This window comes from Phascolarctos cinereus, unplaced genomic scaffold, assembly GCF_003287225.1.
Source record: "Phascolarctos cinereus isolate Bilbo 61053 unplaced genomic scaffold, phaCin_HiC Scaffold_7;HRSCAF=346, whole genome shotgun sequence".
Classification (NCBI taxonomy): Eukaryota; Metazoa; Chordata; class Mammalia; order Diprotodontia; family Phascolarctidae; genus Phascolarctos; species Phascolarctos cinereus.
The window spans coordinates 67,762,287-67,782,295 of NW_027556180.1; the positions used below are offsets into that span (position 1 = coordinate 67,762,287).

A 20,009-nucleotide genomic window follows, 5' to 3' on the forward strand; every position below is an offset into this window, starting at 1 on the left:
CAGAGCCTTCCACCTTCATTACTAGGAGAAGGGGTCCCTAGGCTTCACCAGATGGACAAAGAGGCCCATGATACAAAAAAGGTGAAGAACTCGTGATTTAGGGGTACACAGTACCAGAACTCAATTTTGAGTAGGGTGGGCTCTCAGAACAATTGAGAAGCCAGCAGTTTGTTTTCTAAGCAAGTCCTTTTTTTTTTTTTTGCTATGCTTTCCCTCTCTTTCTGTCTTTTCTGAAGGGTTTCCATTGCTTTAAGCTGTTAAGGAATGAATGTTACTCACTAGAGAGGTTTGATTTTAAGAGGGCCCTAGGAGTGGGCACTGTTTTATCCCAAAGAATGAATGGATAGCTAGCTGCTGAAAGCATTTCTGGTGTCAGTGGAAGAACTGTCTTTGGGGTTGGGACAGGGAACAAAGGCTAAAGGAAGGCTTCTTGGAATTGTAAGGGAATTGCTGCCTGTTTCTCTGGTGTAACGCTGGCTTTCAGATAACAAGGGAAAATAGAGTTCTGGACTTGGAGTCTGGACACGTGAGTTGAATGGGCCCTGCCCTCTTCTAAGCTTCAGTTTCAAGCCATTCTGTAAAATGGGGCTAACAATATTTGTCCTACTGAGCTCACAGGAATGTTGAGGCAGTGGGGGGAAGGACCTTAAAGGCATTATAGATATGTTTGTTTCTAATATTCTACCTGAGTCAGCTGGGAAATAGCAGGGTCAGTCAGACAGCACCAGAAGGAGCTGGTGGTGAATGTGGAAATTTCTGTAACAGAGTCTAAAGGAAGACCTTAGGCAGATTTCAGGTGCGAGTTCAAGAGTCAGAATAGCCCAAGGACACAAGCATTGGAAAGAGATTACAGGATCATAGATTTGGAACTGGAGGGGACCTTCCAAGTGTTCATTTTATGAATAAGAAAGACTAGGGGAAATGACTTTCCCAACGTCACACAATTTTAAAATGGTGGAGCTGAGATTCTATCCAGGGTCCTCAGACTACAAATCTAGTCTTTTCCTTTCCACTGCATTGGTGCTGACTCCCACTTACCAAGGCATGGGTCATGGCCAAACATATGCTTGGCCCCATCATAGCTCTCTCTCTCCAGCATCAACCCCTCTTCATTTTTTTTGAATAGAGAAGTGGAGAGGACTGTCTAGGTCCTCTTTTCCTTCTCCAGAGGTGGGGCAAAGCCCAGAAGGGAGGGATGGGTGAGTCTGTGGTTTTCCTTTATAAGCATCATGTTCCGCCCAGATGTAAAGTCACTCCTTTTTTTTTCAAAGCTCTACTGTGAGTCTATCCTGGGAGGATGGGAGGAGAAGCTGTATACAAAATGCCGGTAAGAAGTCAGCTATGGTTTTGGGGTCTTTCTGGGCTTTAGGAAATTTCCCTTGGGATTGATTTCCCCCTCTTGCTTTCTATTTAATTGTTTCCTGGCATGTGGACCCAGAGATTAGAGTTGGCTTCATGTGAAGGTGGAATTGGTGGCACTGAGAAGGTCATATCCAAAAAATTATTTCTCATTTTTAAAGATGTCCCAAATGTTACAATTAGATGCTTTCTGCTTTGTCTTAAGATTTTGTCTTCTATTCAAATGAAAATTTTCTGCCGAGTCCAAGAAGTGTCTGTTGAGGCTCTCTAAGCCTCAATTTTTTCATCTGTAAAATGGGAATAATGATTCTTGGTCTTTCTACCTTTCAGGGTTGTGAGTAAAAGTGGTTTGTAACCCTTAGAACATAGAATTAGTAGGATTTACTTACTATGATTATGTGAATTAATGAATGAATGAAATCCTTATGTAATTTACGATTGGTTGAAATAAATTTATCATAGACTCACAGAATGTTAGAGTTCACTGAGAAAACTGAAGTCCTGACAAGGTACTTGTTCAAGGTCATAGCAGTTGGTCAGTGGCAAAGCCACTGTCTTTTAAATCTGAGTTCTAACATTCTCCCTACTTACATGGCTACTTTTCGACAAAACTCGATTTCATGGGACAGGTGGGAGGTAGTGTCCTATCCCCCCAAATGCATGCATTTCCTTTAATAGAAAATAGCCTATTATTTCTCAAATAGGGAAAAAATTTAAAATGCACCCCCCCCATTGAAGTGTAAATGATGAATAGCAATTTCTTCCATGAGAGTAAGACTTGATAGGGATAAGAGATCATGGTAATTTCCTGGCATCTGAAGGGGGTAGAAATCACAGAGGACAAAAGAATATAGGAAAGGGAAGGAGACCAGGGTCACCTTTGGCCACTGAATAGTTTTTTCTAGGGCTGGTTTTGTTCTGGATCTGTTGGACATTTCTTAACTTCCTGATTCTATTCATTTGTTGGAAATAGAAGTGCAGGTGAGAGAGGGGCTAAAAGCAGGGCTGAGATGTGTTGGGGGGGGTGTATAATTCAAGGGCTGTGGTTCAAAGAGATCTATTGGATTAAGGTTTTCTTCTTGCTTTTAGTTCTATCCCATTCTGAAGATGAGGCACTCAGTTAATAAAGTATAAAAGGTGCTGGCCACAAGAGGCACCAGTTCTTTGTAGAAAGCCCCTCATCAATCTCTCTGAGAAAAGAAAAAAAGAAAGAGAGAAAAAGAAAAGAAAAGCAACACACACATACATATGTGCACCCATTCTTTTAAAAATTAAGTTAAAAAGTTGAAATTAGCAAGTGTTTATTTTCTTCCTACTTTCTACTAAAAAGAAAAAAAGGTAAAAGAAAACTCATAGCAAATATGCACAGTCAAACAAAATAAATTCTTACATTGGCTGTGTCCATATATGTATGTTGCATATTAAGGCCATCACCTCTCTGTGAGGAGGTGGGTAATATCTTTATCAGCAGTCCTCTATAGTCACAGTTGGTCATTGCATTAATCAGACTTCCTAAGGCTTTTCAAGTTGTCCATTCTTTACAATGTACTCACAACCATTATTAACAGGAATTCGTTGAACTCAAGGAATTTGATTACATTATCTTTCTTTCTGATATTTTCAGCAGGTCCTGTCTACATTATTCACCCTAAGTGATGACATTTGGGGTTCCGAATTTGACAATTATACTGATTTCGTATCAACAGATGCTGCTCCTTGCAACTACTGGAGAATGGACAAGCACTTTGTAATGGTTATTTACAATCTTGTGTTTTTTCTGAGTTTGCTGGGAAATTCACTGGTGATGCTGGTCATCCTCTACAACCGGCTCAGCCGCTCAGTCACAGACATCTACCTGCTTAACCTGGCCATAGCCGACCTGCTCTTTGCCCTGTCACTGCCCCTTTGGGCTGCCTCCAAGGTGAAAGGCTGGATTTTTGGCACACTTCTTTGCAAGTTTGTCTCCCTTCTGAAGGAGATCAACTTCTACAGCGGCATTCTGCTGCTGGCCAGCATCAGTATAGACCGCTACCTAGCCATTGTCCATGCCACTAGCGCCTTGACCCAAAAGCGCCACTGGGTAAAGTTCATCTGCATGGGCATCTGGGTCCTGTCCTTGCTCCTGTCTATGCCCATTCTTTTCTTCCGTGAAGCAGTCAAAGCACAGCACGATGGCTTTGTCTGCTATGAGAACTTTGGTAACAATACTGAAAAATGGCGGCTGGTACTGAGGATCCTTCCCCAGTTCTTTGGCTTTGTCCTGCCACTATTCGTCATGCTCTTCTGCTACAGCTTCACCCTGCGCACCCTCTCTGTGGCGCACATGGGGCAGAAGCATCGGGCTATGCGGGTCATCTTTGCTGTAGTCCTTGTCTTCTTAGTTTGCTGGCTGCCTTACAATCTGGTGCTGATCACTGACACCCTCATGAGGACCAACATGGTGCAGGACACTTGTCCACGAAGGGAGGCGATCGAACAAGCCATGGATATCACTGAAGTGCTGGGCTTCCTCCGGGCTTCCTCCATAGCTGCCTCAACCCCATTATCTATGTCTTCATTGGACAGAAGTTTCGGTACAGCTTCCTCAAAATCCTGGCTGCCCATGGTGTGGTCAGCAAGGAATTCTTGGCACGCCACCATATTTCATCTTCCTCCTTTGCCTCTTCTTCTGTTTCTGCTGCTGTCTGAGTATTGTCAGTTTAGATTTTCTCAGCAACTTAGGTAAATGACTCTATCAATAAGAAGTCATTGGACTGACTGGGATTGGAAGATGAGACTTGGAATATGGGAATGAATGCTTATAGTGTTTTTCCCATGCCTGGAATATGTTCCTTTTTCATCTTTGTTTTTCAGTATTCTTCTTTCTTTCTTTCTTTCTTCTTTCTTTCTTCCTTCCTTCCTTCCTTCCTTCCTTCCTTTCTTTCTTTCTTTCTTGGCTAGGCAGTGGGTTTGAGTGACTTGCCTAGGGTCACACAGCTAGTAAGTATTATGTATCTGAGGTTGGATTTGAACTCAGGTCCTCCTGAATTCAGGGCCGGTACTCTATCCACTGTGCCACCTGGCTTCCCCCATTTTTCAGTCTTCTTATCTTCCTTTAAGGCTAAGCTCAGGTGCCAGTTCCTTTTGGAGCCTTTCCTGATGCCCCCAGGTTTTATCAGTCTCTCTCTCCCCAAATTACCTTGTATTATATTTCTTTGTACATGTTATAGAATGTGAGCTCTCTGTGGGCAGGAATTATTTCGACTTGATCTTTGTACATATATTCAGAGCATAACATAGTTCCCTAAACACAGTAAGGGTTTAATAAATGTTTGTTGAATGAGTGAATAAGAGGCAGGGACTGAAGCCTGAGAAAGCATTGAGAGATCCTGAGGATGGGATCCTGGGACATAGAGGAGGATAGAATAACATCTCATCGTACTGCCTGCAATTTTGCCCTGTTTTCCCTCTGAGTAGTATCTTCATGTCTCTGATTCAGAATGAGCTTCTGTTTATAACAATCCTTGGTCTGGCTTTCAAAGACCTTGCTATGCCTACAACATGACAATCCATCTCCTGACTCTGGGCCCCTTCCACTGGCTGACTCCCATGCCTGGAATGCTCTCCCTCTTCATCTTGGTCTCCTCTGGCTTTCTCCAAGTCCCAGCTAAAATGCCACCCTCTGCAAGGAGCCATTCTCTGCTCTCCTTAACCTTAGTAGCTTCCCTTTGAGATTACTCCCAGTTTATCCTGTATGTAACCGATTTGTATGTAGTTGTTTACATGTGGTTTTTCCTATTAGACTGTGAGCTCTTTGATAGCAGGGAATTTTTTTTTTGTTGTTTTTTGTGTTCCCTGTGCTTAATACAGTGCCTGGCACATAGTAGGCACTTAATAAATGTTAACTGATTGACTGACTGGTCTCAACAACCCCGGCCTGGGTGGTTATTCTGCTTATGAGGCCTATAATCTAAATTACCCAGATGAACATCTCAGAAAATTGGCATAAAAGGCATGCTACGATCCAGCCATACCAGGTCTGAAAGGCAGCGTGATGAAGTGGATGAAGTACCGGACTTGGAATCAGGAAAACCTCTGTTCAAATTCAGCCTCGGACATTTACTAGCTGTGTGACTCAGGGCTGGTCACTTATCTCTCTGGGCCTTGGTTTCCTCAACCATAAAATGAGGGAGTGGAACATGATGGCCTCTAAGGTCCCTTCTAACTATAAATCTATGACCCTAAGCACTTTGGCCCTGTCCTCAGGGCCTTTGTTTACTCTGGTTCTTCTGCAGTGGCTACTGGGGATACTGAGATTAGGGCTTAGTCTGATGTCTAAATTCAAGGTGGTCTAAAGATGTCACTTGGAGAAACTTTTTTCTTTGGAAGTCATGTATGACCAAGGAGCTAGCTTTGTTGAAGGATTTCCTTTCAAAGACCATCCATTAGATAAGAATGACTCAGTTTCTTAGTCTCATCATGCTCATGGTTGCTGCTATCACCATGGATGTCAGCATCATTGGACAAAACTGTTGATGAAGTGCCCTAGTGTTGGACATTTAATGGAGCAACATAAATAGCTATGGTCCCTGTCTCCTCAATGCCTCCCATCTAGGTACTATGTCCATGAACAAACCCACACCATGCAGAGACATAGTAGAGCCATTGAAAAAACAGATAAAGATTTGTGTTTGTATGAATGCAAGTGGTTTCAGTGTCACAAGAAAGTAGAAAGTCCTAGACTGTGGCCCATTAGAGGACTTAAGCTAGAGAAAGTAGGGAGTCTTCACTTTCAGTGGGTGCTGTTCCATCTCACAATTTACACACAGTTACAGCACCCAAAGACAGGAGCCCTTGGTGCCTCATAGCTCATTTTAGTTGCTTGAGTGCCAAAAAACCCCAAAGCAAAGAGACTTATAAGGGGGGGGGGATTCCCTTCTGCCTATGTGGATCCCGGAAAGAATTAGCCAGATCATGGTCAGAGTCCTGGAGAGATCCGGTGGAGGCTTCCCTTTGTCACTGATAAAGAAACTCACTAGAGACTACTTGGGACAGTTATAATCTTGTAAATAGAAATATTCTATACTTCCTAGTCTAGGTGAATATCTTAAGAAGTTAGCATCAAAGGCAGAGATAGAACACTGGGCCTGGAGTCAGAAAGACCTGAGTTCCAAGTTGAGACACTTACTAGGTATGTGACCCTGGGCAAGTTGCTTACTGTCTTTGCCTTAGTTTCCTCATCTGTAAAATGAGCTGGAAATGGCAAACTACTCCAGTAACTTTGCCAAGAAAACTCCAGATGCAGTCATGAAGAGTCAGTCACAACGGAAATGACTGGACAACAACAACAACAACAACCTATTTTATATTTAGCTTCCCGTATTTTCTGTGCTTCAAATGTTCCGTGTCACCTCCCTTCTAAAAAATTGAATATTGCTTCTAGGATCAAATACAAAATCCTCTGTTTGATGCTCAAAGTCGTTTATGACCTATCCCCATTACTATCTTTCTAGGCTTCTTATACCTTACTCCCTGCAAAGTACACTTCTATCCAGAAACACTGGCCTCTTTGCTGTTCTATGAAGAAGACACTCCATCTCTTGGCTCTGAGGCACTTTCTCTGGCTGTCCTCCATGCCTGGAATGCTCTGCTTCCTCATCTCTGCCTCCTGGCTTCCCCGAATTCCTTCAAATCCCAACCAAAATTCCATCTTCTACAGGAAACCTTTCCAAACCCCTCTTAATTTTTAAAAAAACACTTCCATAATAGTCATGTTGTGAAAGAAAACATAGACAAAAAACCCAAGAAAAATAAAGAAAGTAAAAAAAAAAAGTGTTTCAATCTATATTCACACACCATCAGTTCTTTCTCTGGGGATAGATAGCATTTATCATCATAAGTCCTTCAGAGTTGTCTTGGATCATTGTATTGCTGAGAATAGCTAAGTCATTCACAGCTGATCATCTTACAATATTGCTGTTACTTTAAACACAGTACATTTCACTTTGTATCAGTTCATTATAAGTCTTTCCAGGTTTTTCTGATAGCATCCTGCTTATCATTTCTTATAGTACAGTAGCATTCCATCATACTCACATACCACAATTTGTTCAGTCATTCTCCAATTTATGGGAATCCCTCAATTTCTAATTCTTTGCCCCCAGAAAAGAGCTGCTTTAAATATTTTTGTACATGTAGGTCCTTTTCCTTTCTTTCTTTCTTTTTTTTAAAATCTCTTTTGGGATACAGACTTAGTAGTGGTATTACTAGGTCAAAGGGCATGCATGTTTTTATAGCCCTTTGGGCATAGTTCCAAATTGCTCTATAGAATGCCAACCTCTCTTAATTCTAGTGCCTTCCCTCTCTTATTTCTTATTTATCCTGTATACAGATTGTACATATTTGTGTGTTGTCTTCCCCCACTAGATTGTGAGCTCCTTGAGAGTAGGGACCATCTTTTGCCTCTTTTTGTATCCTCAGCCCTTAGCACAGTGACACATAATAGGCATTTACTAAATGTTTATTGACTGATTGCTTAAAACATGGAGCAAGGCTGACACTATTCATGCAATGGATCAGTAACTATTGCTATGGCAATGAGAGACTTGGCTGGGTTCTTAAAAGTTGCAAACTCCCAACTCTCTCATATATTGAAGCTAAGGAGGTTTGCTTTAAAATGGAGGTAAACAATCTATCACACATACACACTTGTGGTGACTTTTGGTAGCCCTAGTGAGGCTGCCAGGTTGGCTCAGTACTAAGCCAAATTTTGAAGTAGGTACCTCTTGGTACCTACCCTTCTCCTCCTTCTTTTGACCTTCATTTCTTTCTTTCTTTTTTTTAAAGTAAGTTTTATTGATATCTTATATTTTTATGTCACCAGTTATTTCAAGATATCCTTCCTATCTAAAGAATGATCTTTTGTAACAAAGAAAAACCAACCAGGACTGCATCTGACCTCTATCAGGCCCATAAATCCTTGCTGAAAGGTCAATTGGTAAGCAAGGTGTCAGTGAGCTGGAAAGGGCTAAAGGTTAGACTTTTTCAGAGGTATTTACATTTTAGTAAGAAAGTCAAATGAATAAAGTTGACAGATTCCTTTCACTCAGAGGGTCCCCCAAGAGAGAATATCTTTCCATGCCACTTTGGAAGGGTTTCCTACTCCTGATTTAGATGGTGATGGTCTAATAAAAATGGCATTAAATGACTCTCTTTATGAGATGAATTCTTAGGTGTTTGGATTTGTTTGGCAACATCATTGGCTGTCAGTGAGGCCACCCTACCATTATTTAGCCATCACTTTTAATGCCCTATTTTGCCTTTGAAATCCCTGTTCTTCCTGCCTCTGGTCCTTGAGCAAAGAAAGAAGGGCAGACAGTGAACGTTTCAACCAGCCTCTCACCAGTAGTAAACAACTCTTCTCAGAGAGCAGCCAGGAGATTTTATTATGAGGGCAGCAAGCCTGCAATCCCAACCCGATAATAACTTCATTCTAAATTCTAGCTTCCAAATTTTTAGAGGTAATTAGAGATTAAAATCTTGAATAGCGCTGGGTAAGAAGTAGGGTCTCGATAGTGATAGCGAGCAAAGCTGTTGCAACTGGTGATGTTGAAACCACAAGAAAGCTAGTTGCAGGCAAAGGGGAGATTTGAAGCATAACTGGGGACAGGCTTCTACCTTTCCTGTAGTTTTATGGCAGTATTCTGGCATAAGGGAGTCCCTCCTGGGAAAACATAGGGTTCTCCTACTGACCCTTGCTTTCCATGACTGGGCTCAGAGTGCCATATTCCCTCAGTGTGTGTCTGTCAATGGTTAAGTCCCTGTCTGGGGACCCCATTTATGTCTAAAGGAAGGTTTGTGGGCTAGCCAGAAACATGGGGGTGGGGAGAGAAAGAACCCCTTGATAAGTTTAAATGCTGGGAATAACATGTAAAATAGTGGGAATCAGTTCAATGCAAAACTTTATTGCAAGCAATAAGGAAGAAGGGAAAGAGGAGAGAGAAAAAGTGAACTGATGTAAAACTCAGGCATACACACTAATACCATTACTTAACATAGGGGTGGTGCTGCAATGGGGACAGAAATGTGGGGGTCCATTCACCAGGAAGGGGATGCTCTAAGGTGCCCTTCTGAGACTGAGACTCTTATATCTGTTTGTTTTTGTTTTTTAATTTTTAGGCAATTGAAGTTAAGTGACTTGCCTAGGGCCACACAGCTAGTAAGTGTCAAGAGTTTGCTCCGGGGCCGGATTTGAACTCAGGTCCTCCTAACTTCAGGGCTGGTGCTCTATCTACAAGGCTCTTCTATCTGATATTGGGTGGCCCCCCTGAAGTTGGCCAATTTGCGCTTCAGGGGTCAGGGTTATAAAATATAATTTTTGAAGTTAGCAGAGAGAAAAACAATATGGTGGCAGACCAAATATTATATGGGAGACACAGCTGCACTAACTTTTGAAAAATGTTATTGTCAGTATTTTTCCATGAGCATGTTCTATAAGTTTACAGCCTCCCTTAAGGGGAGACCAACATGATAACCTTAAGACTACCTGAAGATCATCAGGCCTAATCTCGTAACAATGGTTTCCATGCATAGATTCTATAAGCTATAGCCTCCCTTAAGGGGGGAATGTGGTGTCTCAAGATCATTAGGCCTAATCTTATGAGAACTGTCTACCAGCGACTAATAGCCACTCTTTCCCTTCCTTAGATATCCCCCTCTGCAAGCCACCTGAATGGGAATATAATTGGTAGCAATGAATTTCAGTCTGCAGTCAGCCCCTTTCTCCCATCTCTTTATTTTTGACTTTTTGTATCCATGAAACACAGGAAAAAGTTCATACTGTTCCATTCTAGCCTCATGTTCGGAGTCATACTGACTGTGTGACTATGGGCAAGTCAATTAATTTCTCTGTGCCTCAGTTTCCTTATCTATGAAATGAAAGAGCTGAATTCAGTGGCTTCTGAGGTCCATTCCAGATTAAAATCTGTGGCCCTATAACTGAGACTCTGGAGCTGCCATTGAGCAAAACTGACTCTCACTAAGCTTAACTCTAATTCCAGAGAGGGCTACCATTTGTGTGTAGGACAGCTACATGCAAGTAGAAGGCTTTGGAGCGTCATTGCTCTTTGGTTCATTATAGTTTAACCAATTCAATGACTTATATGGAATTGGAAAAAGGCCTGGCTTCAGCCAGAAGCTGTGTATATTTGTGTGCTTTGATGGTTGACTGACCTTGTATCTCAGGGAGTATCAAAGCTGGAAGGTGTACCAAGAAGAGGAAATATGAGGGTGGAGCCGGAAGAGCAATGAACTTTTGAAGAAATCCAGTCACTTCCCATGAAATATGATGCCTTTCCTGTTGCCTAATAAAGATTTCTGAAGCCACATCCTCACCTCTGTGGTCATCATTACTGTAAACAACCAGGGATGACTTTCTCAAAGGGATATCTTCCTTTCAACTTGTAGAAAAGAGACTGTGGGGAAGAGCAGGTCAACAGGAGCAGAGGGCCTAAGAGTGCCCCTCATTTACCAACTAACTAATCAATAAGTTGGAAAACATTTATGAAATACTGTGTCCCAGGCATTATGCCTTGGGAATCCAAAAGAAGGCAAAAATAATCCCTGCCCTCAAAGAGCTTACATTTTAAAGGGGTGACAATATTCGAACAACTATTCAAGATTAAACAGTGTACATATGAAGTCATCTCAGAAGAAAGGCACCACCAGTTAAGAGAGACGAAGGGGAGATGTGGTGGGTGGGTGGTGTTGGAGCAGGAAAGTCTTCTTGCAGAAGATGGGTTTTAAGCTGTGTCTTGAAGGAAGCCAGAGAAATTAGGAAGCCGAGGTGAGGAGGAGGGAGAGGGTACCAGGCACAAGGACTTCTTGTGAGAAGGTATGGAGGAGTGTAGTGTGTGAGAAATAATAAGAAAGCCAGGAAAGAAGACTGGTTTTGCTGGATGAGAGAGTATAAGAAAAGTGTAAGACAACTGAACCTTTTTGTCCTTCACAACCTGGCTGCTTCCCACCTTTCCAGTTGTCTTACTCTGGCCGTGGTCTACTACACCTGGAGTTCTAAGACAGGAGGTTCAGTGGATAGAATGCTAGGCCTGGAGTCAGGAAGTTGTTTAGTCATTTTCAGTCGTGTCCAACTCTTTGTGATCCCATTTGGGGTTTTCTTGGCAAAAATACTGGAGTGGTTTGCCATTTCCTTCTCAGGCTCATTTTCTAGATGAGGAAACTGAGGCAAACAGGGTAAAGTGACTTGCCCAGGGTCACACAGCTAGTAAGTGTCTGAGGCCAGATTTGAACTCAGGAAGATGAGTCTTCCTGACTCCAAGCATGCTGCTCTATCCACTGTGCCCCTTAGATGCCCCAGAATCAGGAAATCTGGCCTCAGACACTTATTAGCTATGTGTTCCTGAGTAAGTTCCTTAATCTCTGTCTCGTTTTCCTCAATTGTAAAATGGAGACAGCAATAGCACCTGTGTCCCAGGGGTGCTGTGAGGATCAAAGCACTTAGTCCAGTGGCTGGTACATAGCAGACATCTCAGTGTTGTTCCCTTCCCATCCCACTCTTTAGCTTTCCTTGAGATGATCAGATCATTTGAAGGAATTGGGAGTGTTTAGCCTGAAGAAGAGAAGCTTTAGTGGGGAGTGGGAGAGGAGGGAGAGAAAACGATGGCTGTTTTCAATTATTTGAAGTGCTGGTACATGGTTGAGGGTTAAATGCCACATAGGGGGAAGCCATGGCCTTGAGGCCTCATGTGGCCCTCTAGGTCCTCAAGTACGGCGCTTTGACTGAATCCAAACTTCACAGAACAAATCCCCCTAATAAAAGGATTTGTTCTGTAAAACTTGGAGTCGGTCAAAAGGTCGCACCTGAGGACCTAGAAGGCCACATGTGTCCTCAAGGCTGCAGCTTCCCCACCCCTGAAGACTTTTTCTTGACACCAATGGGAGGATGAGGGACAGTGTGGGTAAAAGTTGATGAGAGGCAAATAATTGATGTAATGGAAGGAAATGCTTCTTCACAGTTAGAACTGTACAAAAGTAGAGTTGGCCACCTTGGGAGATATCACTTTTTATTCAGTGGAAATCTCCAAGCAACTACTGGTTGGTTAGGTTGAAGAGGTGATTATTGCTTAGATAATAAAAGAAGTAGCTGAAGTATGGCCTTCCTGTGACTTGGTTTCTAAACCAAACAGAAATGTCTTTTAAGTGGTGCGTATTAACAAAGATTTGGAACAAAATGGTAACCCAATGTACCTATTATATTAGGGTGTCTCAAAAGTGTTAGGATACTTTTAAGCTTTAATGACTTAAGACTTTTGGGGTACCCTGTATTATCCTGGGATGTATGTGGGACAGCTGAATAGATATTTTGTGGTCACTTTCTCAGAAAGGTACAGATCTTTTGGCCAGCCAGCAACTGACCTTTAGTCGCTTCTGGTTTAGGATAAGTCTGTCAAATGTCATCTCCTTCCCTAAGAAGCTTGTAGTAGAAGAAAGTTCTTTTTATTGGACCACTGGCACTGACTTGGGAGCTTGGGAACTCATGACCTCATGACCTCACAGATCGAGGTTGGAAACACCCAGCTACTCCTCAGAACTATTCCCTGTCCTGTGTTCAGGGGAGAAATACAAAGTAGAAGCAGTCAGGGACGTGAGGTCAATCTCAGCATTACCTAGGCAAGCACGTGCCCTTAGTGCCGTGTGTTTATAACTTCTATTGCTGCTTGCAGAGGGAGTGGAAACCCAAGGGAGAGCTGCCAGAGTCCTTCAAAACACAGGGAGGAGAGTCTTTCTGTGCCTCTTATAATTTGCTGTGGAGGAGGTTCCTCCACAGGAATCCATGTTCCAAGATGCCCAGTGTTTAATTCTGTTTGACACAATGGGGAATGAGTATAACAAGTCCAGCAGGAGGTCGATAAGCTTGTCACAGAGAATGGGGCTACAGCACATGGCCCTTTCCGGAGGAGGTGCTCCAGTCCAGCAGATCAGAGGATTCCCCTGATTGCCCTTGTTACAAATCTGAAAACTGGAATTTCATTGTCTATTTGTTCCAATCCTTCCCTCCAGTATTTGGTATCATTGCTCAGTTTGGGGCTAATTTGACCCCATCCTTATATCCATATTTTTCTTTCAGCTGTGTGTCACAGAATTGGATGTGGAAGTATAGCCAAGGTCTGACCTGGGCTCATTGAATACAGGTGTACTTTACTTTACATAATTGATGTACTCCTGAAAAAAAAGTTAAGTGTTTTTTTTGAAATTGGATAATATCTTGGCATTTTTTCTTGGTTTCTGTTTGACCTTTAATTGGCAGCAACTCCTAACACTTCAAGTTTCTGTGGCTTTCAACTTCTGTCAAATAATTAATAATTTATAAAACAATTGAATGCTTTAGGGAAGCATGAATTCTTTTTAAATGGAAGGAACAATTTGTTACGTGACTAATCACTCTGTAATTTACCTCTTGTGCTAAGGATTTTATAGCTAGGTTTTTCTTAATGTCAAATGTCCCTGAAAACCTGGAACGTAACATCAAGTTCCAACTAGACTTGCATAAGTAACTAAGTCTATCTGGAATTTCATTCTCCTGTTCCTATCCTATTTTCAGCTTGAAGTACAATACTCTGACCACTAAATCCTTTTTTCTCTGAGTCATCCCTGACTCTATGGGCAACTATACTACCTCTGAGGCTCCCTTATTCTCTACTTTCTCTGATGTTCCCAGCCCCCATTACTATAATTCAAATCATTTTCAGTAACTAAAACCTCTTTTGGTCTCCAGATAAAATTTTTAAGAGTCATCTTATCAAAATTAAATATATACCTAGCTTTTATCATTTAGCTTTCATGTGAATGATATTTAGGGCCTCTGGAGAGAAGGAGAAACATTATGAAATGTTTCATTATTCTTACTTGGGAAACAGCAACATAGACCTTCTCATACCCTGAGTACTTCCCAGGGCAGAGCTGGGTCCGCTGATGGGAAGCCAGGTCGAGTTGGTTACAGCTGAAGGAAGTTGACACAGACTTTAGCTCTGTAGAAGTCCCTGTTGGGCAACCCCCCCCCCCCCCCCCCGCTTTTCCTGGTAAATGATGGACTTCTTCAAAGACCCTTTTGGTCTTTCTTTGCTTTGGCTATGTAGGTCTGGGATGGCAGAGCCTAAAGATAGGGTAGCATTCTTAGTGTACCTCAGTTTTCTGTTGTCTCCCTAATCTTCCTGGATGTGAGCCTATTGGCTTTGAATTCTATTCCATTTGTATTGATGGAATGTTATGGGAGAGATCTGAAAGCATTACTGATCTGCCTTAGGACTGCAGCTGTAGGCTCTTTAGGAGACATGGGGCTTCTGAAACTGACTTTATGAGGAACAGAAATGAGGACAAATGTAGGAGGGGAGGAAAAGAGATACAAGTTATATGACCCCTTGAGATAACCTGTCAACAAACTCCTTCTTAGTCCTCTATCCTCTTCCTAAGACCGGTATACAGTGGTGGTGGACACTCAGCTTTCATCACTCATATCACAGAATCCCAGAGAGACACTTATCTGTCAACTCCTTACTGAGCGTCTGCATCATACCTTGCTCATGCTTGGTGCCACCAGGTATCCTGAAAAATTGTAACACATGGTCCCTGCCTCTGAAGATCATATCATTAATTGGGGAAACCTTATCACTAGCTACCCCTTTCCTGTCTGTGCTGCTTATGTAGGTTTTGCCACTGTTCAGGAAGCCTGGCAGGGCTCATATCCCAGTCTGAGGTTGGAGAGCACGTGATAGATGGTGGACATTTGGCAAATGTAAAGTTCTATGGAACACGCCGAGCTTCGTTTCACTGTGTATAAATGAACATATTAACAGCTTTTTATCTGAAATGTGACTTGGGATAACCTGTATATGCCTTTTTATATCCCTCAGAACAATGGGAAAGATGTTCTTGGAGGATGAGGAGGGAATTTGGGGGAGGGTGTCAGGAAAAAGGAGTGGGTGCCTGGGGGATTTAGGAAAAGGAGGAATAGTGAGGGAACAATTAAAGGGGAGGGATGAAGAATTTTAGTTGACAAGAAAAAATAATATTGAAACTTGGTTAAGGACAGACTTTTCCTGCAATCTAGAGAGACTCCAGATTCTCAGGGAGGTAGGCAAAATCATCCCTTAAGGATATGGCAAAGAATCAGACTGGGTAATCATGGCCCTTATATCTATTCTGTGTGTTGTCTTTTTTCAATTCTATCTGACTCTTCATGACCCCATTTGGGGTTTTCTTGGTAAAGATACTGGAGTGGGTTGCCATTTCTTTCTTCAGATCATTTTACAGATGAGGAACTAAGGCAAACAGGGTTAAGTGACTTGTCCAGAGTCATGCATCTAGTAAGTGTCTGAGGCTGAATTTGAACTCGTGAGGATGAGTCTTCTTGATTCCAAGCCTATCCACTACACCACCTCACTGCCCATCTATTCTATGTACCCTGAACCAATATTATACCCTTACTAATCATTATTGTCATTCTAGTATTATTCCGGCACTTGGTACATAATGTCAGTCACATAGTAAGAACTTAATAAGTGATTATTGACTTGACTTGTTGACTTATTGTTCTTAAGAAGACTTATCAGAGGGGTTACTATCTAGCACTATGTGTTAAAGGCTCCAGGCACAACAGAAACCAAAATATTGCTTATAGATTAAACAGTTCTCTACACTAAAACATGAATCATGTTCATAATAATAGCTGATATTTATTTATTTATAGCTGTAGACTTTGCAAAGTGCTTCACGTATGTAGCACTCTGTCTGGGCTCACTCTCCTAACTCCTACTGGCATTCTGATTCTCCAGAGGGCAGTTGAATAGTATTCTAGGGGTAATCTTAGGGTCTGGGTTTTCTAGTACTGTCATCTGTGAGCCCCCATCTGGTGTGCTCCCTCAATATCAATCAACCTGTTGATGTCAATTAGCTTTTATAAAAGAGTATTTATTAAAAAATATAGAAAAGATAGAAGTTAAAAAAATATTTCCTCAAACCAGGGACACACTCTTCCCTTTGCATACACTCTGTCCCTGGGGAAAGTAGACACAAATTTAAGGTGCAAAGGTGAGGAAGCCCACAAGGGGGAACATGTGGGACTGAGAGCTTGACCTAAAGATTCTTGACCCCAGAAATTCTTTTGTCCCTTTACAGAATCCCCACCAACTTCATTTTTGGATGCAGCATCAGCAATCAATAAATCACTCTTATGCTCAACTGGTCTGGCTCCTCTAGGAATTAGCTTTCAATTTTTTAAGGGGACGTCTTATGGCTCTTCTGACTTATCAGAGTTTACAAGGTCAGAACCTGGGCAATTCTTTCTCCAGATACTCTTTCACCTAAGATCAGCTGCCATGTGTTTACAGGTACATGGTGGCTTGGTGGTGAGATAAGTCAGACACTAATTCTTCCCTTACCTAGAAGCTCATAGCAATATTTTGCATTTGAAAGCCTCTTGGGAAGAGAAAACAAAAGGACCAAGGGAAAGGTATATAGATCCTTTGGTATGCAAACTGAGTCCCAGGGCTTCTCAGCCAATCAGAAAACTCCTCATCAAACAACAGCAGTTCCCTAGACACTTATGGCTAGAAGTATGTTCACTAAACTTTCATATCTTGGGTTGGAACTGGGCAGGGATACTGTGTATGCTATATATAACCCACAGGAAAGGTAATTCCAAGCATGTTCTAGGCCAGGAGTGGGGAACCTGTGGCCTTGAGACCACATATGGCCTTCTAGGTCCTTGGGTGCAGCCTTTTGACTGAGTCCAAGTTTTACAGAACAAATCATTTTATCAAAGGGATTTGTTCTGTGAAGTTTGGATTCAGTCAGAGGGCCACACTTGAAGACCTAGAGGGCCATGTGTGGTCTCAAGGCCCCACCCCTGTTTAAGCATTGGGTCCTCTTTAGCCAGTTCTCCCATTATGCATACATTTTCTCTTTTGATCTTCACAACCTCCCTCTAAGATAGGCACTACTAATTCCAATTTAATTGATGATTAAAACAATAGTATTCCATCACAACCACATGCCACAACTTGCTCAGCCATTTACCAATTAATGGGCATCCCTTCAATTTCCAATTCTCTGCCACCACAAAAAGAGCCACTATAATTATTTTTGTACATATAGGTCCTTTCTCTTTTTCTTTGATCTATTCAGGATATAGACCTAGTGATGGTATTGCTAAGTGAAAGGGTATGCAAAGTTTTATTGCTTTTTGGTCATAGCTCCAAATTGTTGTCCAAAATGGTTGGTCAATCCACTAATTTGAAGGCAAACCGTGAAGAAAAAATTCATGCACTTCTTTCTTTCTTTTTTTTTTTTTCACTTCTTTCTCCAAAATGAGAAGAGTGGGCTGGGAAGAAATGGCTTTAGAAAGAGTAATTGTCAATCACTAATAAAACCAGAGATGAAATGGATTAAGTATAGCTCTGGCTAAGGAGAGGGGGATGAATTGGGATGATATGAGTATAGTCAGAACATTTGCTTAGATTCCATTCAGATCCTGAGACAACTTTCCTTCCCCTTTAACAAACTGTGGAAGCAATAGGGAGATAAGGAAGTCTTATCAGTACAGAATATGGAAGACTGACTAAGTTGGACTTGATGGGGACTGAGTCAATGTCTGATCTGACTACTCCTCTCTTTATCTTTCCCTTTCTCTCATTATATCCTTCTCCTCAACAAGGTTCTCCCCCATGATCCTCCAGGAGATTTGGGGTTGATGGAATGATCATAATAATTCTTAAAAGCCTCTATCAAGTTGTTATCTGAACATGACCTTATGCTGGTGCTAAACCTGTAGAACTAGTGATACACAGTTCTGTTCCTCCAAAGTAACCTGATCTAAATTAAACATGGACAATGCCCTACACTTTGTAGTGGAAAGAATCTTTAATTTATAGCCAATAGATCCGAATTCAAATCCAGGCTCTACCACCTACTATGTGACTTTGGAAAAGTCACTTAACATCTCTGCTCCTCAGTTTCCTCATCTATAAAATGGCGTATTACTACCCATACTATCTAATTCACAGGGGTGTTGTGAGAAAAACTTATAAGCCTTCAAGTGCTCGATAAAAATTAAGTCATATCCTTTTGGACACCTTAGCTTCCTAGTTTATCAGCCTCTTACATGAATTGAGCAATATCCTTGAGCAATATCGTAAGGGTGGACATACCTCAGATATTATTGCCACCTCTATATTTTTGAATTCAGGAATTCCTCCCTCTCACCACAGTCTCAAGACCATCTTTTTTGTTGTTTCATTTCCCTTAAAGGAAAAATAGTATGGTTTGATTTGCATTCAGACCCAATTAGTTCTTTCTCTGGAGGTGGATAGCATTTTTCATCATGAGTCCTTTGGAATTGTCTTGAATCTTTGTATTGATTAGAGTAGCGAAGTCATTCACAACTTATCATCATACAGTATTGTTACTCTGTACAATTTTCTCCTGGTTCTGATCACTTCACTTTGCATCAGTTCATATGTCTTTCCAGGTTTTTCTGAAATCACCCTGCTCATCATTTCTTATAGCATAGTAATATTCAATTTCAATCATATACCACAACTTGTTCAGCTATTTCCCAATTGATGGGCATCCCCTCAATTTCTAATTCTTCACCACTACAAAAAAAAAAGCTGCTAAAAATAACTTTGTACACATGGGTCCTTTCTTTTTTTTTTTCCTTAAATCTCTTTCGGATATAGACCTAATAGTGGTATTGCTGAATCAAAGAGTATGCAAAGCCAAATGTACCTTTCAAATATAATTGCTCTCTCAAAGGTAACCTAAAGGTCAAGTCATTTAATCTAGATAATTTCAGTATCTCCATCAATTCCAATTTAATTGATGATTAAAAGAAATGATTAGTAGACGGATTTCAGAAAAACCTAGGAAGACATATGAACTGACACAAAGTGAAGTGAGCAAAACCAGGACATTATACATAGTAACAACAATATTGTCTCGATCAACTGTGAAAGACTTAGCTACTCTAATCAATACAGTGATGCAAGACAATTCCAAAGGATTCATGATGAAAAATGCTATCCATTTCCAGAGAGAGAACTGGTGAACTCAGAATGCAGATCGAACCATACTTTTTCACTTACTCTCTTTTTTTTTCCTTTTTCCTATGTGTACAACATGGCCAATGTGCACGACTTCACATGCATAATTGTTATCATATTGCCTGCCTTCTCAGTGGGTGGAGGAGTGGCTTGAGGGAGGGAGAAAATTTGGAACTAAAAATTTTGAAAGATGAATGCTAAAATAAAGTACCATTATAAAAAAAAGGAGTAGAGATAAATGATTTTTGGGTTCCCTTGAGGCTCTAAAATTTGATGACCATCATACCCTTGATGAGTGTTTAAATAGGTGGGAGGAATGGTTAGTTGCACTGAACAAGCCTTCAGAATCATCTCCAGGCTAAAATTATACACCTGCCTGAAGTTTCTTCAGTCTCTCAGAGCAGCTGGGGAAAATACACCTGTATAAAAATTCATTAAAAAGAGGGGATGAGGATTATGTGACTAGACATTTGACAGCTCTAACTTGTGGAATAAAATATCAAATTCTTCTTGCTCCCAAGACTTGTTTCCTTAAAATCTAACCCCATTCCAGTT

General features: G+C 41.4%; 1 protein-coding gene across 1 annotated transcript; it reads left to right on the top strand.

The window, feature by feature from the left end:
- The first annotated feature begins 1,237 nt into the window (after positions 1–1,237).
- Positions 1,238–5,268, top strand: LOC110219457 (C-X-C chemokine receptor type 1-like). The gene is given in 3 exon segments (XM_021002809.2): positions 1,238–1,327; positions 2,984–3,862; positions 3,865–5,268. Coding segments are annotated over 3 exon segments (1,092 nt in total). The 5' UTR covers positions 1,238–1,297; the 3' UTR covers positions 4,048–5,268.
- Positions 5,269–20,009: the final 14,741 nt, after the last annotated feature.